The sequence below is a fragment of the Watersipora subatra genome, chromosome 4 (assembly GCF_963576615.1).
Source record: "Watersipora subatra chromosome 4, tzWatSuba1.1, whole genome shotgun sequence".
In the NCBI taxonomy this organism is placed as follows: Eukaryota; Metazoa; Bryozoa; class Gymnolaemata; order Cheilostomatida; family Watersiporidae; genus Watersipora; species Watersipora subatra.
The window spans coordinates 10,650,860-10,675,637 of NC_088711.1; the positions used below are offsets into that span (position 1 = coordinate 10,650,860).

At 34.2% G+C, this 24,778-nt stretch overlaps 1 protein-coding gene across 1 annotated transcript; it reads right to left on the reverse strand.

Moving 5' to 3' along the window:
* Nucleotides 1-89: 89 nt before the first annotated feature.
* Nucleotides 90-24,398, reverse strand: LOC137394795 (ATP-dependent RNA helicase DDX51-like). Its single transcript, XM_068081563.1, has 12 exons — nt 24,270-24,398; nt 17,384-17,534; nt 13,393-13,538; nt 10,378-10,494; nt 10,178-10,239; nt 8,452-8,566; nt 7,354-7,466; nt 3,688-3,886; nt 2,761-2,879; nt 2,176-2,295; nt 1,121-1,286; nt 90-839 (listed from the first exon to the last, which is right to left on the reverse strand). The coding sequence occupies exons 1-12, from the start codon at nt 24,387-24,389 to the stop codon at nt 696-698; spliced, it is 1,572 nt and encodes a 523-aa protein (XP_067937664.1). The 5' UTR covers nt 24,390-24,398; the 3' UTR covers nt 90-695.
* Nucleotides 24,399-24,778: the final 380 nt, after the last annotated feature.

A 24,778-nucleotide genomic window follows, 5' to 3' on the forward strand; every position in this document is an offset into this window, starting at 1 on the left:
AGCGTTTTGTTTTACCAGACATTCAAGTTGTAACTAGTTGCACTCATTCCAATTTACAAATATTTGACAGCTTTTATATTTCAGTATAACGTGCATGCTTGAATCTCTAGATCAGTGTTTTGACTGCTGTATAAATATGATAGATTTTTAGATCTGGTTTCAACAAAAACAATGCTATATAACTTATTACAATTGATTCCGTAAAATCGCATAAAATAAGTACCAAACTATAAAATTGCGATAGGCAACTGAGATCGGAATACAAAAAGAATGGTCTATAAGGCAAATATTGACAAACCTGCCAATAAACAGACTGACTTACACACTCATAAGGCTTATGGAGAGAAAATCGCAGACCTTGGGTAGATTAGTAGATAACTTTTCCTCAAAGGATGAAGTCCGCAAAAACTCTAAATGGCAGCGGGAGACTACATGTGCAAATGGTAAGAAAAATATTAAGAACAACAAAGCAGGTAAAATAATTTAGTGTTATTGAAAACTGTTTTTGAAAAAGTTGGTTGAACAGCATAAGAATCCCTTGCGTTATTGTTCAATTAAAAGGCGCTTATTACAAATAATTGAGCAGCTTGAGTCTCCAATAATGGAAATGGAACATGAATTTCATCGCCATTAATCTGGTAAGTGATACACTCAGGCCCCAACTAGCACCCATCGTCAATTCATATTTATTAACTTCAGACACCTGTATCCATAGCATCCTGCCTTCCCTTGAGTAACAATTGACATCTCTCCACATACGGCCTCATTTCAGTGCGCCCTACTCTATTCGCCTTCACTGTTTTACCTGCAGCCTTTATCATCTTTCTAAAGAATGCAACCTGAAAGAGGACAGTACAACGAGTCTACAAGTGTGAATGTGAATCAACAACAAAATGGTTTAAATTACAGACTGCTACGCTGCTATTTCACATAACAGTTGAAACAAACATTGCCAACCAAAATGCAGGACAAAAACATCGATGAAGAACAATGAAAAATGCATGCCACTTTTATTGAGTGCAGACAACCTCTTAATACTGTCGAATGTAATAAAATTGACCACAAGTTATTGCAAATTAATACCACAAAGATATCTATAAAATACATGCAGTAGATGTACCTCCGACGTATTGAGAATGGTATATGCGACACCCTCTTTGCCTGCCCGTGCAGTCCTGCCCACTCTATGAATGTAGGTCTTAATATATGGAGGAGCATCATATGATATCACAGCAGATACATCCTCTATGTCTATGCCACGAGCCATAATGTCTGTGGTGACCAGCCTGAAGGAGTTAGTGTTAAATTTGATTAACATAATAACCACTAGTTACCATGACAACAAAAATACTCATTTTCCATAAGATCAATAACACATACAACTCCCAGTGAAGTTTCTCCCCAGCCATAGTATGACTGACAATGTTTGCTGCTCTCTACGAAGTTACCACAAATCAGACTCAGTGAGCGCGTAATTTTAGTTGACTGATAAAGACCAGTGTGAACTATATCGTAGTACTTCGAAGTTAATCCGACACTGCATCGGTCATCTTCTGTGATAATATTGTTCATACTATCACAAACCACCCACGTTTCATCGACACAGTGTTCTTCACGGTCATCGACACAGTGTTCTTATTATGCAATGCGGGTACTGAATAGATAAAATACCAGTTCCGCAGCAACAATCATGAAGGGAAATATAGGTTGAGCAATCCGTAACAGCCAATCACCATCGCTGAAGTGGTACACATTGTACAGGCTGTCACGGATGCTCGGTGATATATCGGGAAGGTTTGACAGCTGCAAAGTCTCCCAATGTATCCAAGTTGTTTCGGCGATATCCTCAGCTCACAGTGCAAATGGTCAACATGTAAATGCTGAGAGGACAACCTTGACATACGCCAATACAGTTTGAACCAGCGTTAAAGCTCTCTTGTTGGTTATAGCATCAGATATAATTGATGGTTCATTTATTAACATCGCCTCCATAATCATCACTCCGTACAACATTATTCAATATGACTTCATTAATCACCGACAACAAATTGAAGCGCCAGCCGTACGAAGACGCCAGTCGTATGAAGAATGAAAATAAAGAAGACTTGAAAATGATAATCAAACATCAACTGAGATCAACAAGGGCAGACTATCTCTTCTCAAAACACCACTTACACATTAATGTTGTTCCTATCAAACTGCCGCAGCACTTGGTTGCGTTTCTTTTTAGACATGTCTCCAGATATCTCCTCTACTGTCAGCTCATCATTGAACTGCCTCAACAGTTTGTATAGCCTGCAGGCGAACACATACTGGAAATGTATATAGGTGAACACATACTGGGGTGTATAGAGGTGCAGCGCAGAGGAGAGGTTTAGAATGTTCCCTACAGCCTGACATACGCATCCTGGTGTATATGCACCCAGTAAATCAAGAACTATATAAGTTTCCATTGTGAACTAGAGCAAATGGCTTTCAGTTTCAGGCAACTCACAAAAAGCAGCAGAGAAAACACAGAGTTACTACACAACTTACGGAGTTGTCTCCCTGTTACTTTCTACCAGCCATGGAAAGACAAGTCTATTAGGCCCTAGACGATTGTAAATTACTGACTTGGGACTTGCCATTGGTCAATTAATTTTAGACTGTTAGAGATCTGTTTGGTCAAAGCTATAAAAAGTCTTAGTCTCAGCTATGTACAAATGAAGTTGTGTACACCAAAAAAGGCGTACCCGACACATCCCATAAAAACTGATCTACCTGTGTACAGTCTCCTGTGACCCGGCAAATACAAGAACCTTCCTAAGTTTGACAGAGTGAAGTAAATAGAGCAGAATCACAGGTTTGCGGGTGGCCACTCTACACTCAGTATAGTACTCCTAAAAACAGAGAGATGCAGCACTTAAATATATCTATAACAAATTGAGTACATAGGACACAACTACTATAGCACATCTACAGCAGAAGGTTTATCCCTCTACCTGTGAGCACATTCTTTCAGAAGAACTTAACTGCAGATGTTAGATATCACAATGCTAGCCTGTTGTTACATGAACACAATTTCTATTGCCGCGTGCCACTGAGCGTGCCTTATAGGAAAGAAAACCTGAAACAAATTTTTACTATAACAAAAGCCATGTTATAATGCTCTTACTATAATAAGAGCATCTTTCTGTCCAAAATTGGCTAAGCTCCAAATGGTTAGGAAAAGGCTGGGAAAGAAGATTGCTTCTAACAGGATTTGAACTGACTAATGTTGGATTGGTAGCCCAATATTCTAACAACTACACCGATCAACAGCCTTACTTGATTTCAGAATAATTGTACATATAGTTATTACACCTGACAATCTCTCACAGCGCACTGGACTGCTGAAGTACTAGTATGAATAATGAAAGGCAAGTGATGAAGGCGATTATTAGGGCACATACTGTCAGAAACCAAGGCGGTTATTAGGGCGCATACTGTGAGAAACCAAGGCGGTTATTAGCGCACATACTGTGAGAAACCAAGGCGGTTATTAGGGCGCATACTGTGAGAAACCAAGGCGGTTATTAGGGCACATACTGTCATAAACCAAGGCGGTTATTAGGGCACATACTGTCAGAAACCAAGGCGCTTATGAGGGCACATACTGTCAGAAACCAAGGCGCTTATTAGGGAACATACTGTCAAAAACCAACTCACCCGTAGGCCAGTAGGAGTTGTGTATTTCCCAGCAAAATGAACTTGGGTGTTGTCAGCAGTCTCACTGAGGACAGACTCCTTGACAATAGAGGTAAACAGCCTTGGCTCACATAGCTTTAGCCTTTCTAACTTTTCTGGATTCTCTGTCAATGTGGCTGAGAAAAGAAGCTTTTGTAATGGCAGCTTCACACTGTTCAGCCTAAAATGGGAGAAATATGACTAAATGTTGAAGAAGTGGCCAATTCAAAAGATAATGATTAATGTAGGCAAGATGTTGAGTCGAGTGTAGAAGAGTAACGTCGCTAAAGTGTTACATCGCTAGTACCCAGGCTACAAATTCAAGGTCTAAAAGCACTTACAAAAGGCTGAGAAAAGAATGGAAAAAAGAGAATGCAGTCAAATCCTGTTAGTACCATCCGGCTAAACAATATGTGAAACAGAGTCAGATTTATATAGAGAAATACAAAACGGACTTTTATAAATAGTATTTGTCAAAGTTGTTCAAGTACAGCTATATATGTTTTAGCGCCTTTTGAATTGTAACAAGAAACACAAAATGAAGGAATTTTATTTATTATATTCAATGGCAGAACGAGACAGTGCCATTAAAATGTACTGTTATTTGACGTAGCACTAAACATTGTTTATCATCATTACCACATACTGCTTCCAGAGTTGTGTTTTGAATGACCATCACATAACAAATCTTCATTTGATAACTCTATCAAACTAATTTCTTTTTTCCACCATTTTTGCCTTCTCTGTTGTAGTAGTGCTGCTATTCCCTTGGCTTCAGATAGCTAACGTTATGGATAGAAACTAGAGCATTTGAAAAATAATTCAGTGACCTCTAAAAAATGATCAATTAAAGTATGTTCACTGACAGCGTCTGATCAAACTGTGTGATTCCCTTTATTACGAAACACATGTACACTTTTATTAAAGGTTGGCTTGCAACAAAATTCACATTACAATTATTTGGTATCAAAAGATTCACCATGTCTTACTCTGTTGTGTTGCAAGTGCCAAATATGTGGAAATGTGATTACAAGCTCTTAAAAGCTCAAAAACGAAAAGTTGCCGTAGATTGGAATCTCTTTATTTCGATGACGTAACCAGGAAATTTGGTTATCGTCTTGTCACGTATGTTCTCACCTGAATTGAAAGGCCAATACAAAGCTCAATATAAAACTTATCGTAGTACTAGTTTTTGACAAACACTTCGGGTTTTACCGAAGACCCCGTATCGAACATAGATGCTCGCTACTTTACAGTTTTGTTTGGGCATTATTCAACCTTCAAGTCGTTTTCTGATCATGTGACCAAATACTTCGAAAATAATTTTTGCAGCACTTTTCGATTATCACAGGTAACCAACAGGCTCGTCATGATTATCAGACAATGATATGTACTCCTTCGAGCTAAGGTTAAAAAGTTTGACCATTTTTTACGGTAAGTTATAAGATATCAGTGCTAAAAGTGACAGCATTACAATGACGATAAAACAGATGCGTAAGAACAATAGACATAGTTTTATTGAATGCGTGAAGTATATTTGTGAAAATATTTCGACGAATAAGGCTGCAAGAAAGTGTAAATAGAAACCATCTCTCACAACTACATCACATTTGAGCCGTTTTGGAAAGGGAATCCAAACTACGGCGGTCTCGTGTGGCTGCGATTTTCTGTTCTTTTTTGAGCTTTTAAGAGCTTGTAATCACCTTTCCTATGGCGCCTTACAGTGCCTCGCGTTGCGCGTTCACAACTCGAGTTGCACAACTCGAGTTGTGAACGCGAAACGCGACTTTTCAAAAGTAAGGTGCAATATATTGGTATTACGGTAGCATAACCGTAGATCTGGTTATATTAACAATGGTATATCAATAGACACCCGTTAGCTAATAGAAATTAAACTATGTATGTACTGTAAAACTAGAGCTAATAGCGAATTATTAGAATTATACTGTGCCGAGTTTGCAACTCGAGTTGTACAACTCGAGTTTGTACAACTCGAGTTTGTAAATATAACTCGAGTTGTACAACTCGAGTTCATCAAAACCCAAGCCGAGTTCTTTCAACAGCAACTCGAGTTCAACAACTCGGCTTGAGAACATCTCATCGTTTCATTTTCTCTAGCTATATGGAATTTTTTTGTGCATCATTAAACGCCGTTGAAATAATTTCTATGTTCATTTTCGGTGTTCATTCAGTTTCTTGTCAGATTCTAGAGAGATGACTCTTTTTTCATTTAAAAAAGAAGTTGGCTGGCTGCGAATTTCTTTTTCCCAAACAGGTTTACATACGGCAGTAAAACTTTGGCTCATGATTGGCTTTAGTAAATGAGTTTTAGTAACCAAAACTTACATCATTACATTAGAAATCAATAGTTATAATTAGAAAAGAACACAAAATTTTGAATAACGTAGCAAAACTGATGTTATCATTCAAAAAGTGCTGTTAAAACGTAAGAGGCGCTCACTTAAAACTCATTAATTTAAGCCATTTTGAATAAAATTTTGGAATTTTGTGTTCCTCTCTAATTATAACTATTGACTTTCAATGTAATGATGTAGGTTTTGGTTACTAAAACTCAATTACTAAAGCCAATCATGAGCCAAAATTTTACTGCCATATGTAAACCTGTTTGCGAAAAAAAATTTCGCTGCTCGGTTCTCATATAGATTGTTTTTAGTTTGCTTTTTACATTCTACAATTGTTTTTGTCTCTTTATATTTATAGAAATGAATATGCGCAAATCTCGCCAATATATATAATTTAAATATGTATACATATTTAAATTATTATTATTAAATTTCTGTAAATGAGACACCCCAAATACTCACTTTGCTTTCTTTACGAACTCGTGTTAGTTTTGCGTAACACAACTCGAGTTCATCAAAAACCCAGGCCGAGTTGTACAACACGGCAACTCGAGTTGTACAACTCGAGTTGTGAACACGCAACGCGAGGCACTGTAAGGCGCCATACCTTTCCACATATTTTGCACCTTCAACACAACAGAGTAAGACATGGTGAATCTTTTCATTTCAAATAACTGTAATGTGAATTTTGTTGCAAGTCAACCTTTAAGCAAACTGCTAGTTAATAAATTCCGCTTGGTTATCATGTCTGTCTGTTAGTCTGACCAAACGCTACGTTTTCACATTTTTGTGCTGATTTCATCCAAACTTCACAGGCCTATGTTCCGCACCTTCCCCCAGATCAACAAAAATATTCGGTTTCAAAACTCCGCCTGGTTCCTGGGAACCAGCCTCGACACCAATATGACTCGAAACTCATGAATCCGCCTTCGCAGGCATTAAGGACAATTGCCCACAATGCATGCATTTTTGGATTGATCTCGTGAGAACAGTGCAGCAATTATGGTTGACAACCTACGCATGTGCTGCAAGCTATCCGAATGAAAACAAAAGAAATCCTACGCTATGCCGGGCTTTATGCAAGTAATTATTATGTAATTATTAATTATTAATATTATTATGCTAGTAACATTGATATAGCACAGATTCCATTTATGTTATTTCAAAATACCACATATTGGTCTACTGGAGAGCAAGAAACAATTAGTAGTATATGAACAGCCAACTGTCAAAAGCTGACAGAGCCAAAATAATACTCAACAAAAACGGAAGTAGAAGGTATCACCTGGCAGCGGTGAGTGGTTCAGGCCATCCTCTTTTGTCATAAACTGCTCTTTCTAGACAGTCCAACCAATCATGTTTTACCTCCTCGAGAGTCCGATCCACTTCATCAAGTACCTACATCAAGTGTGTGTGTTTTATTTCATAAATTAGTAAAAATTTAACATTATGCAAAAATTAACTTATGGTTACAATATTGATTAAATGAAAAAATAAGTAAATGAAAGCTTAATTCATACATATTAATGTACGATGAGGCAGACATGCAGCAGCTAGCACTGCAGCATGTCTGCATGTCAGCATGTAGCACTGCAGCTAGTCGAGGCGCTGGGCCCAGAGAAGTTGGCATATTTTGGCAGGGAAGACAACATTCACCATATCATCAAGATTTGAATATAGTAGGTCGATCTTGATTAATCTAGGCTTAGCAAGTGGCTCCTGACATTCTTTTGAAGCTATTAAATGCTGAAACCTTTGTAAGTCTATTGGGGAACGGTTCTATTGTGGTGGTACTCTGCACTCAATTGGTTTTTGAGCGGAAGCAGTATGAAATATTTGTAATGGTGGACTGGTTTTCAAAAACCTAATATTTCGGTGAGAATCTTTTTTACTTAAAATCATTTAAATAAAATTTTGAATGCGCTATTAAAAAGATTTTATACTGGTTCAGTTTATCAACAGGCAAGACAAAAAGCTGAACAAACAGGGACTGAGATGAAGTCAGGGGTGGTTTATCAAATATTATGCACATTTGATGCTTTTGTGATATTAATATTTTTCTAAATAATAAAATGGAGCATTTCTCCATGACTCCAGGTGGTAACTGATTTTAAAGTTAATAAATGTGTTGTATATAAGTTTCATAGCATGTCTGGGTAAAAATTTGGAACATTTTTTTATCAAGCTCAGCATGGATCTTATCTGCTTATTTGGCTTATCAAGTCTTGTAAATGTTACACGCGCTGCCTCAGTAGTATAACTCACGCTGCCACTCACAGGCTGACAAACCTTATATGAACAGATCATTCACGAGAATGACAAATTATAGCAAAGGTGACGAGTTTACTCACCACCTTTGCTATAAAAGAAAATACAAGCATACCAAATACCGCAGATGTGACAGATCAAGGCCTTTGGTGTAACTAATGTGATCGACAAGCCTGCCTGGAGTAGACACCAATATATCGATCCCTGTCTCAATCTCCCCTGTCAATTTGCTACAAGAGGATGTAAAATGTGAGCAGCCTTGAATACTATCCCCTGCATGGTTTGTATCAACTCTTCATACGTGACTTCTCGGAGTTGTTTTTATTAGTTTTCAATTTTTTGTTGTTTTGAAACCTTTTTATACCTTGCTAAAACTTTGACTTTAACTTAATTTTGTACAAGCAATATTCCCAAGATTATTGTAGTTTTTAATCCTATTCGATGAGTGACTGGCAAACACTCTCATCCCAAATTTGGCTTAAAAGAGATGTGATAGAAGACTCTTATGAACCTTATACAATAATAACTTTTTCCTGCTTTAATTTATATAAAAACAAATTTTAAATTTGTCTACTTGGCTGCCCTTCATGCAATGGTGTGTTCAAACACTGATGATGAGATATTTTTACCCCTGCCTACAGAATGCTTCATATAGGTACATGTATACATGGCAGGATATTAAAAAATCGGCTGTTTTCATGTTTTTAGAACAGCTAAAAAATGAAAAGTTGCATTTTCGGCTTCTGTAATATTCATGCAAGTTTGACAGAAACAGAGCAAAAACTGAAGCCATATTAAATTTAGATGACCTTTGAACTCACACAATAGTGATATAATATAGATATAAAGCGCATGACTTAAATCCGGATAATTAGGCGCAATAACAATGCATCGAGAACTATTTCAAAGTAAGACTAGCCGCATGTCTGGCGTTGCATGGGTGTTAAAAACAGTTCATATAAACAGTGGCAAGTAATGTAGTTGCCTGCCACTTGCCATTAGCCTGGCACATTGCCATTAGCTAATTAGAGTAAGCTAGTATCCGTATTGCTAAACTTACTAATAGGCCGTGAGAGCAAGCTTCACGTATGGTTTACCGTATGGTTTACGTGCTATGTGTATTTCAACCCTGATAACAACTCTTATCGCCCTAACAATTCATTCATCTCCCGTAGCTTAATTGATTAGGTATTAGCCTGGTGATCGGAAGTTCCGATATAAAATTCTCTGCGATACAAATTTGTCATTGCTAGATACCGATCGCTATAGCTGGACAGACCGAACGACACACTTTGAGATTTATATATAGATTTCTTTTTTTTTGATGAATATCAGTCTATTTTAAATGATGTCCTCAGACAAAAAAAATGATGTGGTAATATTGTATTATCACATACTGTAATATTGTAGTGACCACAATAAACAGTAAGTTCATTCAGTTAGCTATGTAGAAAGACAACCCTATTACTATCATGACAAGACTTCCCACTCATAATTTACCTGCACAACTGCTTATCTGCAAGCATGATGAGTGATTATAAATTTTTCAGGAAAGAATTACCAGTACTACTTATTACAATTAGCTTGCCTCACCAGGATTGAGTTGTGCACAAGGCCAAACTCTGCTGCTATCACACCTCCCACCTCCTTTAACAGCAAACCACGCAGTAAACTCCAATATTTGCTTTAACATGCTGCCTAGAAATCCCAGGAGTTGTCAGAGAAGTAATCTGATGACATGGAAACTATGAGCTAACATACAAACTATATATATAACTATATGTATAAACTATGCAACATCATATATTTTTGATGTATTTGCATATTTTTTCTTAACTTACTTTCTAGTGGTGATGGCCCTCTCCTCAGCTAGTAGACTATTCTGACCGTTCATGAGCGCCACCTGCAGTAGAGCAGAAAACTTGACAGAGTTCCTGTCCCACAACAGGCCACTTTTGGTAAAGCACAAATAAAGTAAATTCACCAAAAAACAACATACAGTATTTAGAAAAAATCTTTATGAAAGCGAGGACAGATGTACCTTAAGATTAGTCTCTGCTGTATAAGTGAGAAACACTTTGTAGACTTGGGAAGCCAAGTCAGACACTGGAAGCACTACAAGGGCACGGAGGTGCCGAGAAGAACATGTCTCCAACATCTAAAAATGTATATTCACAATCACGACAGTTATACTATGAGACATGACATTTTGAGAAGCTACATCTACTTGGTTGCATACCAGCCCATCATTCTGGAGAGAGCGTGCCATACAGATGCTATAACCGTGCACTAAAATACCAAGTCATAGTAAATAATAAATGCATGAACCATGAACTGCATGAAGATAGATGAATGTTAAATAAAACTTGTTTTGCCATATTATGGAGGAGTCATTTCCCGTACTAATAAAGAGCCATAGCAAAAACAATAGTATCTAGGAAATTCATGGCGTGATCACTAAACATTGTTGACAAGTTTAGTAGCAGTAAAGTAGGCAGGTTGTTAATACGTATATCACAAACACCTGTGCAATGCCGACTGAAAAAAAAAAATTCGGAGTTGTTTTATTTTCTAACCATTACCAGAAAAGAGCAGGCAACTCTAAGCGCACTAGTGTATTGTAGTTCAGCTAACATACCTAAATGTAAATGCGTATTCAAACTAACATACTTGTAACTACCTACTTAGAACATTCATAGAACTGCACCCAAATATCACCATTAAAGAGATATTTATAATATGCTGTTCCAGGTGTTGCTAGCTTGATGGCAAAAAGAGTCCGCTTGGAGCTTTTCCATTCAAATGGAGTATGGTAAAGCAGAACCATTCACTGGTGTAATGATTACTTTTAAGGTTGACTTGCAACAAAATTCACATTACAGTTATTTGGTAGTAAAAGATTCACTATGTCTTACTCTGTTGTGTTGTAGGTGCAAAATATGTGGAAATATGATTACAAGCTCTTAAAAGCTCAAAATCAAAACAGTTAATCACCGCCATCACGAGACCGCCGTAGATTAGAATCTCTTTCCAAAATGGCTCAAATGGGACGTAGTTGTACAAAATGGCTTCTGTTTACACCTTTACACAACCTCATTCGTCGAAATATTTTCACAGATATACTTCCTGCATTCAATAAAACCATGTCTATTGTTCTTACGCGTCTTTTTTATCGCCATTGTAATGCTTTCACTTTCAGCACTGATTTCTTATAACCTACTGTGAAAATTCGTTTAATTTTTTAACTTTAGCTCGAAGAGTACATATCATTGTCTGATAAACATGACAAGCCTGTTCGTCACCTGTGATAATCGAAAAATGCTGCAGAAATTATTCGCGAAGTATGGGCCACATCATCAGATTACGACTAGACAATTAGACCAAGCACGATCAGATAAATCATGCGACCGGGCAAGACAATGCTCTTGTTAAGTAAATAAATAATGCTCGCAGGATTTAAGTTGTTCATGGTAATAAACTGTTGAGTGTTCACAAGATTTAGGTGCGTCATCCTTCGATTTCATATCTATTTGTGTGCACATCAATCGCACACCTGCATAAGCTTGCACAGCAGAGCGCAGCACCTTGCACGCCATACATATGACAATGGTCTGAACCAGGCATAAATGTGATGCCAATTCGGCTCAAGATAACTTAGTGTGTTAAAACTATTATATACTGAGGCCACAATTTTCATAAGAATACACAGTAAATCATTCAACAAACCTGAAGTTAAACAATTCCTGAATAAATACTGCATATCATTACACCCAACATTAAAACCAATACATTAAATAAAACTGCAACAAATTATATCCAAAAAGCTTATCATCTTCTACATAGAAACTAGATTTACAACATAATAAACAATACAATGAAGTGTTATCGTTGCTTCATCATTGTGGCATGGAGGAGCAGTCTTGATAATATGCACAGACAAGTTTAGAAGAAGAGGTGATGCTAGAGATATGCAACATAACTTCTCTAACATATACAAGGTAAAGTTGAAAAGAACTGAGCATATGTATTTTGACTATTGTTTGTATTTTTCACATTTTAGTTTTAATTCTCACTAGCCTCTTTTCATTCACAGCATATATACATACAGTAGACATCCCTACATAGACATACAGTAGACACTCCTACATAGACATACAGTAGACACCCCTACATAGACGTACAGTAGACACGCCTACATATACATACAGTAGACACCTACATATAAGTAAAGTAGACACGCCTACATATACATACAGTAGACACCCTACATATAAGTACAGTAGACACCTCTACATATACGTACAATAGACACCCCTACTTAGACGTACAGTAGACACCCCTACATATACGTACAGTAGACACCCCTACTTAGACGTACAGTAGACACCCCTACATATACGTACAGCAGACACCTCTACATATACGCACAGTAGACACCCCTACATATACGCACAGTAGACACCCCTACATATACGTACAGTAGACACCCCTACATAGACATACAGTAGACACCCCTACATAGACGTACAGTAGACACGCCTACATATACATACAGTAGACACCTACATATAAGTAAAGTAGACACGCCTACATATACATACAGTAGACACCCTACATATAAGTACAGTAGACACCTCTACATATACGTACAATAGACACCCCTACTTAGACGTACAGTAGACACCCCTACATATACGTACAGTAGACACCCCTACATATACGTACAGTAGACACCCCTACATATACGCACAGTAGACACCCCTACATATACGTACAGTAGACACCCCTACATATACGCACAGAAGACAAACTTACATATATGTACAGTAGACACTCCTACATATACGTACAGTAGACACTCCTACAACGTAAATTACTTTTTTATCTAAATTCCAATTAAAGTAAAGAATTTATGTAAAGTTTTTGCTTTGTTTTTGTAAGAAATTCCATATAAAGTAAAGACGTACTAATTGCAAGTTATTTCTGTTGATGAAAAGGAATAACAGCACAAGCCTTGTGTGTAACCAATAATATACGGTAGAGCCCTGATGCACACCTGAACGATGGGCAACACAAAAGCCAACGTTTTACCACTTCCAGTAGGGGCAGAGCAACATATGTCCCGTGGTGGTAGACCCAGCCTGCCCATAAGACTGCCAGGAACTGTGGAGGCCAACACTTCAGGCATCACTTGCCATTGAACTACAATGGCAGTGGATTGAGAATAACATTGTAGCAGCAAGTGACAGCCATTCCGCTGCACAAAGCATCTAAGCAATAATAACTTAAAGCGCGCATATTACTATGTATGATACATGTATATTGAAGAATTAGACTATATACATTAGGTTCACTTGTTGCTGGGTAAAACAACGTAAAAGAAGATTGTATGGTGGGAGCCAGCCGACCCTGTGTCCGTGCCAGTTCTCGACTCAGCTCTAGCCGCATTGGCCAAAGAAGAAAGAAATTGACCCGGTATTCGGAAAAAGAGGCGCAATCTGCTCTGCCAGAGCGCATATATAAGAGGACGCTTTGTCAAGCAGAGACACAGCATCTTTGCTCCTTCTCACAATATGCACTCTGTTGTATATGCTTATATACTAAACACATATATCTATACTGAACTACCACTAAACAGTCGATTGAAATTGGTATGATGCGACATGAAGGTGCAGATTTCCTTTACATTTGCTCTAAGAAGTGTTACTTTTCCCCTCTAAATGCTGTAAGGTAGAAAGGCTTGGGTAAGGGAATCATCCACAAACAGTGAACACAATAAATGAAAACACAACTATCCATGATCAACAGCCTATAATATTGAAAACCAGTTTCTATAAAACTAATGACTACATATATAGCTCAACATGCGTATTCCTTTGACGATCTTTCACAGCAGAGCATAGAAAAATAACAGCAAGCGGCAACAAATAAATGCCGATGGTGGAAAACTAAAATCTTGAAACACTGTAAAAGAGAGTAGTAGTAACCAAAGCAATTACACCTACAACCCGGCAACTATGTACATGGGAGCAGTATTAGATTATTAACAAGAGAGAATGTTTCTGTGAGTGTATGTATTGTCCTCTCAGACTACCTTAGTACATTAAGGTTATAGTCTAGCTGAAGACGAAAAGACATAAATTTCTAAAGAATGCATTAAGTAGATCTGAATATGACATTTGTAGCTGGTTTCTAGCATAAGTAAATGCCGGCCTCTTTCTATGTTCACTTACCAGGAAACATGTGGTTCCACATTAGTTTAAAATTAGATCATAAATAGAAGAATTCTTTAGAAATTCACATGCAGATTATTAGAATGTCAATTTAAATTACTAGTGCAAAGACACTTTAAGATTAATTCCTATTTGAATTGAAAATAATCCACAAAAAACTGTAAATGGAAGCGTACGATAAATTAGCGGTCATACCTCGACATATGAGAAAACTGAGATACGAGTAGAATTTCAAGTTTCTCATTTGAGACGAGTAATATTGAGATACGAGCCGGTTCTCGATTGTCATGATATGGCCAAGTATGTGGGAGGTCGCTTTCAAGAACAGCATTACTCAGTCTTTTTCCTCGAATCAGTTGGAAAAAAGTTTTTAAAAGGTCGGCTAAACATTCTAGTAACGCGAGGTAAAAAGCATCCAACCAGAAACAGATAATACCAAACTAAGTCGACAAAATTAAAATGAGTTTATTAAAAAATTAAAACTTAGCTTTAATTATCCATTTAGTAAGCTAAATTTTTGTAAATTAATTTTAATGTTTCTGTTGTGTAGCGTCACAAAGAATTAGTATACCGAACGCATTGGGAACAAGTCTCTCTCACACAGCTGTTAGCCACTACGTCTGTCATGAAGGTAAAAACCTACAGTAGTGTACATAGTAATGTTAAATTTTATTGCATATTGTTAGCGTAGGTACTAAATTACAACAATTAAAACACATTTTTCCATCGTACTATACTATTTTATGTGATTTTTTCATAGTGTAGTACCGGATTAATTTGTATTTAGTTATTTTATATAGGAAATAATGCCTTGAGACACGAGTAAATTGATATACGAGCTCGGTCCTTGAACGCATTAAGCTCGTATATTAAAGTAGGACTGTAATTATTACGGTTTCCATGCTATGCTTACCATATTGTGGTAGGCATATAGTATTACTCCTTACTATGCATGCCAATAGCATCAAACATTTTGTGATCAATTTAAGTAACATTCTTTGGAATTTCCTAATTGATTTTGAAATGCTCAAAAAATAATTGCACCTAAAAATAGCATCCCATTTTCCAAAAAGTACTGATTTTTAATACAGAATACTAATAAAAATTGTCATATTAATAAAAAATTTAGGTTAAAGACAATATATGAATAATTTAAGAATTATCGAATAATAATACAATGTCTTGGTGCTGCAACACACCAGTAGTAAACTCATGTTAAGGCACCAATACCTTACAGCTATGTAACATAGCAACAACTATTATAGAGCTATTTGAAATTTTGCATATGAAACCTGCACAGACAGGGAACATTGAAATATGGCGATGCTAGAAGGCTTCTATTTTATAAAAAAATAGAACAAAATATATATAAGATACATGCATTGTATAGGAAGTTTGTTGAGATAAATCTCACTTGACAAGGATGTTTTACAGATACACTCCTAAAATTATATTTACAGTAGGAAAAATAAAAATTTTTTTAACTTCCTGGAATATAGAATATGTTTGAATGTTTCTTAAACGGAACATGATAGCTATAAAACACAGGCACATAGGCAAATCACTATATGTAGATTGCTTTGTTAGCGAGCATTATTCATCATGTGCACTCACAAGCTATGAATATTAAAATAACTTGTGAACCACTTACCAAAATCTAGGTAAACACCATTTTTAGTAATGTTATATAACAGTCCTTTCATTGTGTAATGAGTATATCTTAAAAGTTGACTTGCAACAAAATTCGCATTACAGTTATTTGATATCAAAAGGTTCACCATGTCTTACTCTGCTGTTTGGAAGGTGCAAAATATGTGGTAATGTGATTACAAGCTCTTAAAAAGCTAAAAAATGAACAGTTCATCGCAGCCATCACGGACACGCCGTAGGTTGGAATTTCTCTCAAAAGCTGCTCAAATGTGATGTAGTTGAACACGATGTGCTTATGTTTACACTTTCATGCAACCTCATTCGTCGAAATATTTTCACAAATAAACTTCTCACATTCAATAAAACCGTGTCTATTGTCCGTACGCATCTATCTCATTATCATTGTAATGCTGTCACTTTGAGCACTGATATCTCAAAACCTACCGTAAAAATCAGTTTAATTTTGTAACCTTAGCTAGAGGGGGTGCATATCATCTTCTGATAAACATGACGAGCGTGTTGGTCACCTGGGATAGTCGAAAAATGCTGCAGAAATTGTTTGCGCCATTTGGCCAGAAATGTAGGTCACATTATCAGATAAGGACTAGATGATTAGACCAGGCTGAAACAAAACTGTAAAGTAGCGAGCATCCGTATTTGGTAAGGGCTTTCCGGTAGAACCCGAAATGTTTGGCATAAACTATTGCTACGAAACATTTTATATTAAGCTTTTAATTGGCCTTTCATTTCATATGATAACATCACGTGTCAAAACAATAACTACGTCGAGTTGAGTATGTCATCAAAATAAAGGGATTCCAGCCTACAGCCGCTTTATAACTGTTCGTTTTTTAGCTTTCAAGAGCTTGTAATCACATTTCCACATATTTTGCACCTACAACACAGCAGAGTAAGACATGGTGAACTTTTTGATACCAAATAACTAATGTAAACTTTGCTACGAGTCAACCTTTAAACAACTGTAATTGCTAGAACTAAGCTTAAAATACAGAGTTGTCCCCTCTTTCATCCAGACCATCTTTAATAAATGAGCGCACCACTTTTAATGTCATATTTGCTGTAGTGCAATGGACTTTTACGAAGATGTTTTAATAATTGTTTGGTTTATGTGTCATGTCTATTATAGCCAGTCACGTAACATACCAGGGAAGAGGTGTGTGATATTGTTTGCCCTTAAAAGAGAACTTAATCTTTCAGAGAGCTGCTCTATTTCCTCTATGGGTTTCTGCTGGTTAGCAATATCAGATTTAACAATATCGGGTGACTCCAACCAAGCTGGGAGTTTTCTTCTGACCTGTAATAATAAGGACTCAACTATAATGTATTTGAGTAAAAACCGCATCAATATCTAAATCTTCGTTTTAAATGCTTTATAAGTATTATCGTAGCTAAAAGAAAATAATAATATAGATACAACAATGAAAGGTTCTGCTTTTAAAAGCAGAACCTTTCATTGCGTGTCATTGAATGGTGTGAATTTGCAGTTATCGCTATTCAACATATCCACTATACGGCTTTATGCAGCCACGTTTCAACTTGAACATTTATATACATGTATATGCATATTTACAATGAGCCACTATCCATCAATAATTGTTTTACAAATGGCTGTAATCAATCAGTCAGAACATAATAATGGCAGTCTTGTAAATAGGTCTAAAATAAATTTCATTTGGAGGATGTGCAACAAAAATTTGTTAAGTTGTCGCTTAAAACTTGTGACAATATTCTGAACTCTATTATAGACAATATACTCAACTCTAACTCTAAAACATGAACTCTATTATATACAATATACTCAACTCTAACTCTAAAACATGAACTCTATTATATACAATATACTCAACTCTAACTCTAAAACATGAACTCTATTATATACAATATACTCAACTCTAACTCTAAAACATGAACTCTATTATATACAATATACTCAACTCTAACTCTAAAACATGAACTCTATTATATACAATATACTCAACTCTAACTCTAAAACATGAACTCTATTATATACAATATACTCAACTTTAACTCTAAAACATGAACTCTATTATATACAATATACTCAACTCTAACTCTAAAACATGAACTCTATTATATACAATATACTCAACTCTAACTCTAAAACATGAACTCTATTATATACAATATACTCAACTCTAACTCTAAAACATGAACTCTATTATATACAATATACTCAACTCTAACTCTAAAACATGAACTCTATTATATACAATATACTCAACTCTAACTCTAAAACATGAACTCTATTATATACAATATACTCAACTCTAACTCTAAAACATGAACTCTATTATATACAATATACTCAACTCTAACTCTAAAACATGAACTCTATTATATACAATATACTCAACTCTAACTCTAAAACATGAACTCTATTATATACAATATACTCAACTCTAACTCTAAAACATGAACTCTATTATATACAATATACTCAACTCTAACTCTAAAACATGAACTCTATTATATACAATATACTCAACTCTAACTCTAAAACATGAACTCTATTATATACAATATACTCAACTTTAACTCTAAAACATGAACTCTATTATATACAATATACTCAACTCTAACTCTAAAACATGAACTCTATTATATACAATATACTCAACTCTAACTCTAAAACATGAACTCTATTATATACAATATACTCAACTCTAACTCTAAAACATGAACTCTATTATATACAATATACTCAACTCTAACTCTAAAACATGAACTCTATTATATACAATATACTCAACTCTAACTCTAAAACATGAACTCTATTATATACAATATACTCAACTTTAACTCTAAAACATGAACTCTATTATATACAATATACTCAACTCTAACTCTAAAACATGAACTCTATTATATACAATATACTCAACTCTAACTCTAAAACATGAACTCTATTATATACAATATACTCAACTCTAACTCTAAAACATGAACTCTATTATATACAATATACTCAACTCTAACTCTAAAACATGAACTCTATTATATACAATATACTCAACTCTAACTCTAAAACATGAACTCTATTATATACAATATACTCAACTCTAACTCTAAAACATGAACTCTATTATATACAATATACTCAACTCTAACTCTAAAACATGAACTCTATTATATACAATATACTCAACTTTAACTCTAAAACATGAACTCTATTATATACAATATACTCAACTCTAACTCTAAAACATGAACTCTATTATATACAATATACTCAACTCTAACTCTAAAACATGAACTCTATTATATACAATATACTCAACTCTAACTCTAAAACATGAACTCTATTATATACAATATACTCAACTTTAACTCTAAAACATGAACTCTATTATATACAATATACTCAACTCTAACTCTAAAACATGAACTCTATTATATACAATATACTCAACTCTAACTCTAAAACATGAACGCTATTATATACAATATACTCAACTTTAACTCTAAAACATGAACTCTATTATATACAATATACTCAACTCTAACTCTAAAACAAGAACTCTATTATATACAATATACTCAACTCTAACTCTAAAACATGAACTCTATTATATACAATATACTCAACTCTAACTCTAAAACATGAACTCTATTATATACAATATACTCAACTTTAACTCTAAAACATGAACTCTATTATATACAATATACTCAACTCTAACTCTAAAACATGAACTCTATTATATACAATATACTCAACTTTAACTCTAAAACATGAACTCTATTATATACAATATACTCAACTCTAACTCTAAAACATGAACTCTATTATATACAATATACTCAACTCTAACTCTAAAACATGAACTCTATTATATACAATATACTCAACTCTAACTCTAAAACATGAACTCTATTATATACAATATACTCAACTCTAACTCTAAAACATGAACTCTATTATATACAATATACTCAACTTTAACTCTAAAACATGAACTCTATTATATACAATATACTCAACTCTAACTCTAAAACATGAACTTTATTATATACAATATACTCAACTCTAACTCTAAAACATGAACTCTATTATATACAATATACTCAACTTTAACTCTAAAACATGAACTCTATTATATACAATATACTCAACTCTAACTCTAAAACATGAACTCTATTATATACAATATACTCAACTCTAACTCTAAAACATGAACTCTATTATATACAATATACTCAACTCTAACTCTAAAACATGAACTCTATTATATACAATATACTCAACTCTAACTCTAAAACATGAACTCTATTATATACAATATACTCAACTCTAACTCTAAAACATGAACTCTATTATATACAATATACTCAACTCTAACTCTAAAACATGAACTCTATTATATACAATATACTCAACTCTAACTCTAAAACATGAACTCTATTATATACAATATACTCAACTCTAACTCTAAAACATGAACTCTATTATATACAATATACTCAACTCTAACTCTAAAACATGAACTCTATTATATACAATATACTCAACTCTAACTCTAAAACATGAACTCTATTATATACAATATACTCAACTCTAACTCTAAAACATGAACTCTATTATATACAATATACTCAACTCTAACTCTAAAACATGAACTCTATTATATACAATATACTCAACTTTAACTCTAAAACATGAACTCTATTATATACAATATACTCAACTCTAACTCTAAAACATGAACTCTATTATATACAATATACTCAACTCTAACTCTAAAACATGAACTCTATTATATACAATATACTCAACTCTAACTCTAAAACATGAACTCTATTATATACAATATACTCAACTCTAACTCTAAAACATGAACTCTATTATATACAATATACTCAACTCTAACTCTAAAACATGAACTCTATTATATACAATATACTCAACTCTAACTCTAAAACATGAACTCTATTATATACAATATACTCAACTCTAACTCTAAAACATGAACTCTATTATATACAATATACTCAACTCTAACTCTAAAACATGAACTCTATTATATACAATATACTCAACTCTAACTCTAAAACATGAACTCTATTATATACAATATACTCAACTCTAACTCTAAAACATGAACTCTATTATATACAATATACTCAACTCTAACTCTAAAACATGAACTCTATTATATACAATATACTCAACTCTAACTCTAAAACATGAACTCTATTATATACAATATACTCAACTCTAACTCTAAAACATGAACTCTATTATATACAATATACTCAACTCTAACTCTAAAACATGAACTCTATTATATACAATATACTCAACTCTAACTCTAAAACATGAACTCTATTATATACAATATACTCAACTCTAACTCTAAAACATGAACTCTATTATATACAATATACTCAACTCTAACTCTAAAACATGAACTCTATTATAGACAATATACTCAACTCTAACTCTAAAACATGAACTCTATTATATACAATATACTCAACTTTAACTCTAAAACATGAACTCTATTATATACAATATACTCAACTTTAACTCTAAAACATGAACTCTATTATATACAATATACTCAACTCTAACTCTAAAACATGAACTCTATTATATACAATATACTCAACTCTAACTCTAAAACATGAACTCTATTATATACAATATACTCAACTCTAACTCTAAAACATGAACTCTATTATATACAATATACTCAACTTTAACTCTAAAACATGAACTCTATTATATACAATATACTCAACTCTAACTCTAAAACATGAACTCTATTATATACAATATACTCAACTCTAACTCTAAAACATGAACTCTATTATATACAATATACTCAACTTTAACTCTAAAACATGAACTCTATTATATACAATATACTCAACTCTAACTCTAAAACATGAACTCTATTATATACAATATACTCAACTCTAACTCTAAAACATGAACTCTATTATATACAATATACTCAACTCTAACTCTAAAACATGAACTCTATTATATACAATATACTCAACTCTAACTCTAAAACATGAACTCTATTATATACAATATACTCAACTCTAACTCTAAAACATGAACTCTATTATATACAATATACTCAACTCTAACTCTAAAACATGAACTCTATTATATACAATATACTCAACTCTAACTCTAAAACATGAACTCTATTATATACAATATACTCAACTCTAACTCTAAAACATGAACTCTATTATATACAATATACTCAACTCTAACTCTAAAACATGAACTCTATTATATACAATATACTCAACTCTAACTCTAAAACATGAACTCTATTATATACAATATACTCAACTCTAACTCTAAAACATGAACTCTATTATATACAATATACTCAACTCTAACTCTAAAACATGAACTCTATTATATACAATATACTCAACTCTAACTCTAAAACATGAACTCTATTATATACAATATACTCAACTCTAACTCTAAAACATGAACTCTATTATATACAATATACTCAACTCTAACTCTAAAACATGAACTCTATTATATACAATATACTCAACTCTAACTCTAAAACATGAACTCTATTATATACAATATACTCAACTCTAACTCTAAAACATGAACTCTATTATATACAATATACTCAACTCTAACTCTAAAACATGAACTCTATTAACACTTTCGCCACCAAAACAGTAACAAAGATGACTACAACAAGGAGCATTTGACGTAACCCATCTGTTACCAAACATAAACCTAACATTACTGTATGAAACCCCCAAAAATATTAAAGGCAAAGAACGAAAATATCAAGTAAAAAAATACTCTGGCCACATTCAACACTACATGAATTGTTTATAGGCTCATAAGTAAACAGCACTAGCAAACTGGCCAACACTACTAAATGAGAGCCAAGAAAGGCCAACTCCGTGATTTCAGAAGATACTCTATTAGAGAGCTATAAATGAACCCTACAGTCAAGAGTCTTCACACAATGTTAATTCATTCTGAGATCTGCTTTGTATGTTAAAGCCATCATATGTTGGAGCAAGCATTTCTATAACAATACAATGTAATTTGTTTAATTCGGTACAGAGCTTAAAAAACTACGACAACTTTCTAATACTGCAGGTAAATACATGCGGTATTAAAATAAACGGAAAACACAAACAAGAAAAAATTTAACTGTTGTTCAAAACTAAATTAATAAAGTAACAATTAATAAAAAAATTTTCAAGTTTTACTTTGCCTTAGCAACAGCCGAAAGAATATGAAGGCTCAGCAAGACATAAGGTTAGAGGTAGTGATAGATGTATGAAGTGTAACTTAATCCAATTTATACTAGTTGAAGTTCAGATTACCTCAGCTTACATATTTTGACTAGCAAAATGACCGGCGTTGCATGGGTATTAAAAATTAGCTTATAAACAATGAGAATTAATGTAGTTTCCTGCCACTTGCCAATAGCTAATTTGAGCTAGCTTACTAATAAGAGCTAGCTACTTGCTTTCACGGTTGAGCATGCATAAAATTACGCTACCGCTATTCATGACGTTGCGCAGTAACAGAGAGCGGTAGTGTATTTCCACCTACATAACGAGATATATCGCGTAAAGAATCCATCAAGCTCGTGTGGCTTAATCAGCAAGGAATTGGATTGGTGAATGGAAGGGTCTGAGATCAAATCTTCAGCAATACAGATTCTTCATTTTAAGATATTATTAGCTATAGCTGGACATACACAAACACACACAGAAACTGACACACTAACTTTGAGAACTATGTATGTACAGTATATAGATTAATAATTATGTTCAGTTCTAAATATTTACCAGCGTCTTCACTTTTACTTATGCAACTGCTTCACAAAACCAGGAATGTTGTGTGATGGAAACAACATGGACTGTAGATTAGAATATGATTGCTAAAATCAACTGTATATTTAAGAGGGTTTATGATTAATAGTGTTACAGCACAGCATCATTAGCTCTTGTGACATCATTTTCTAGTTGTTAAAAAGGGGTGAACAAGTACCTTTTCAACTACAGTTTTAGCGGTATCTGGCAAAACCGTATATCCTCCGATTTCATTTCGCTTCACAGGTTTTTCTGTAGAGCCTTTAGTTGTCTGTTGTTCAGTTGGTAAGTCATTCATCTCCGCCCTACAACTGCGTCAAGGATGTGCTATAGCATACAGTAAAACTCCTGTTCATCAGGAGAATTTTGACCAAGTATTCACCTTTTGTTGAAACAAAGTGTCTGAGCTATATTATTTATTACAAAAAACCTTTTATAAAACTCAAGCGAAAGAACTTTTAAGACATCCCCATGCCCGAGATGAAGGAGCACCAACAACAAAAGTTGTGTTAGTATGCCAATCAGAAAAAAAGTTGTAAGCTAGCAAAAGCAGCATAAAATAGAAAAAGGAGCAATAAATGGAAAGTAGAGACACGAAATTAACAAGGACGTCATAAAAGTTATGTTAATCATGGGCAAATTCATTATATACATTGTAAATGAGATGACGAACAGCTGAATGTAATG

What these genes read in the sequence shown, in the direction of transcription:
- LOC137394795 (XM_068081563.1), bottom strand. Translation starts at nt 24,389, where the DNA reads ATGAATGACTTACCAACTGAACAACAGACAACTAAAGGCTCTACAGAA. An exon ending in GAACCACTCACCGCTGCCAG is followed by an intron (nt 3,887 to 7,353) that starts GTGATACCTTCT and finishes CTCCCATTTTAG; the next exon opens with GCTGAACAGTGTGAAGCTGC. An exon ending in CAACTCCTACTGGCCTACGG is followed by an intron (nt 2,880 to 3,687) that starts GTGAGTTGGTTT and finishes CTCTGTTTTTAG; the next exon opens with GAGTACTATACTGAGTGTAG.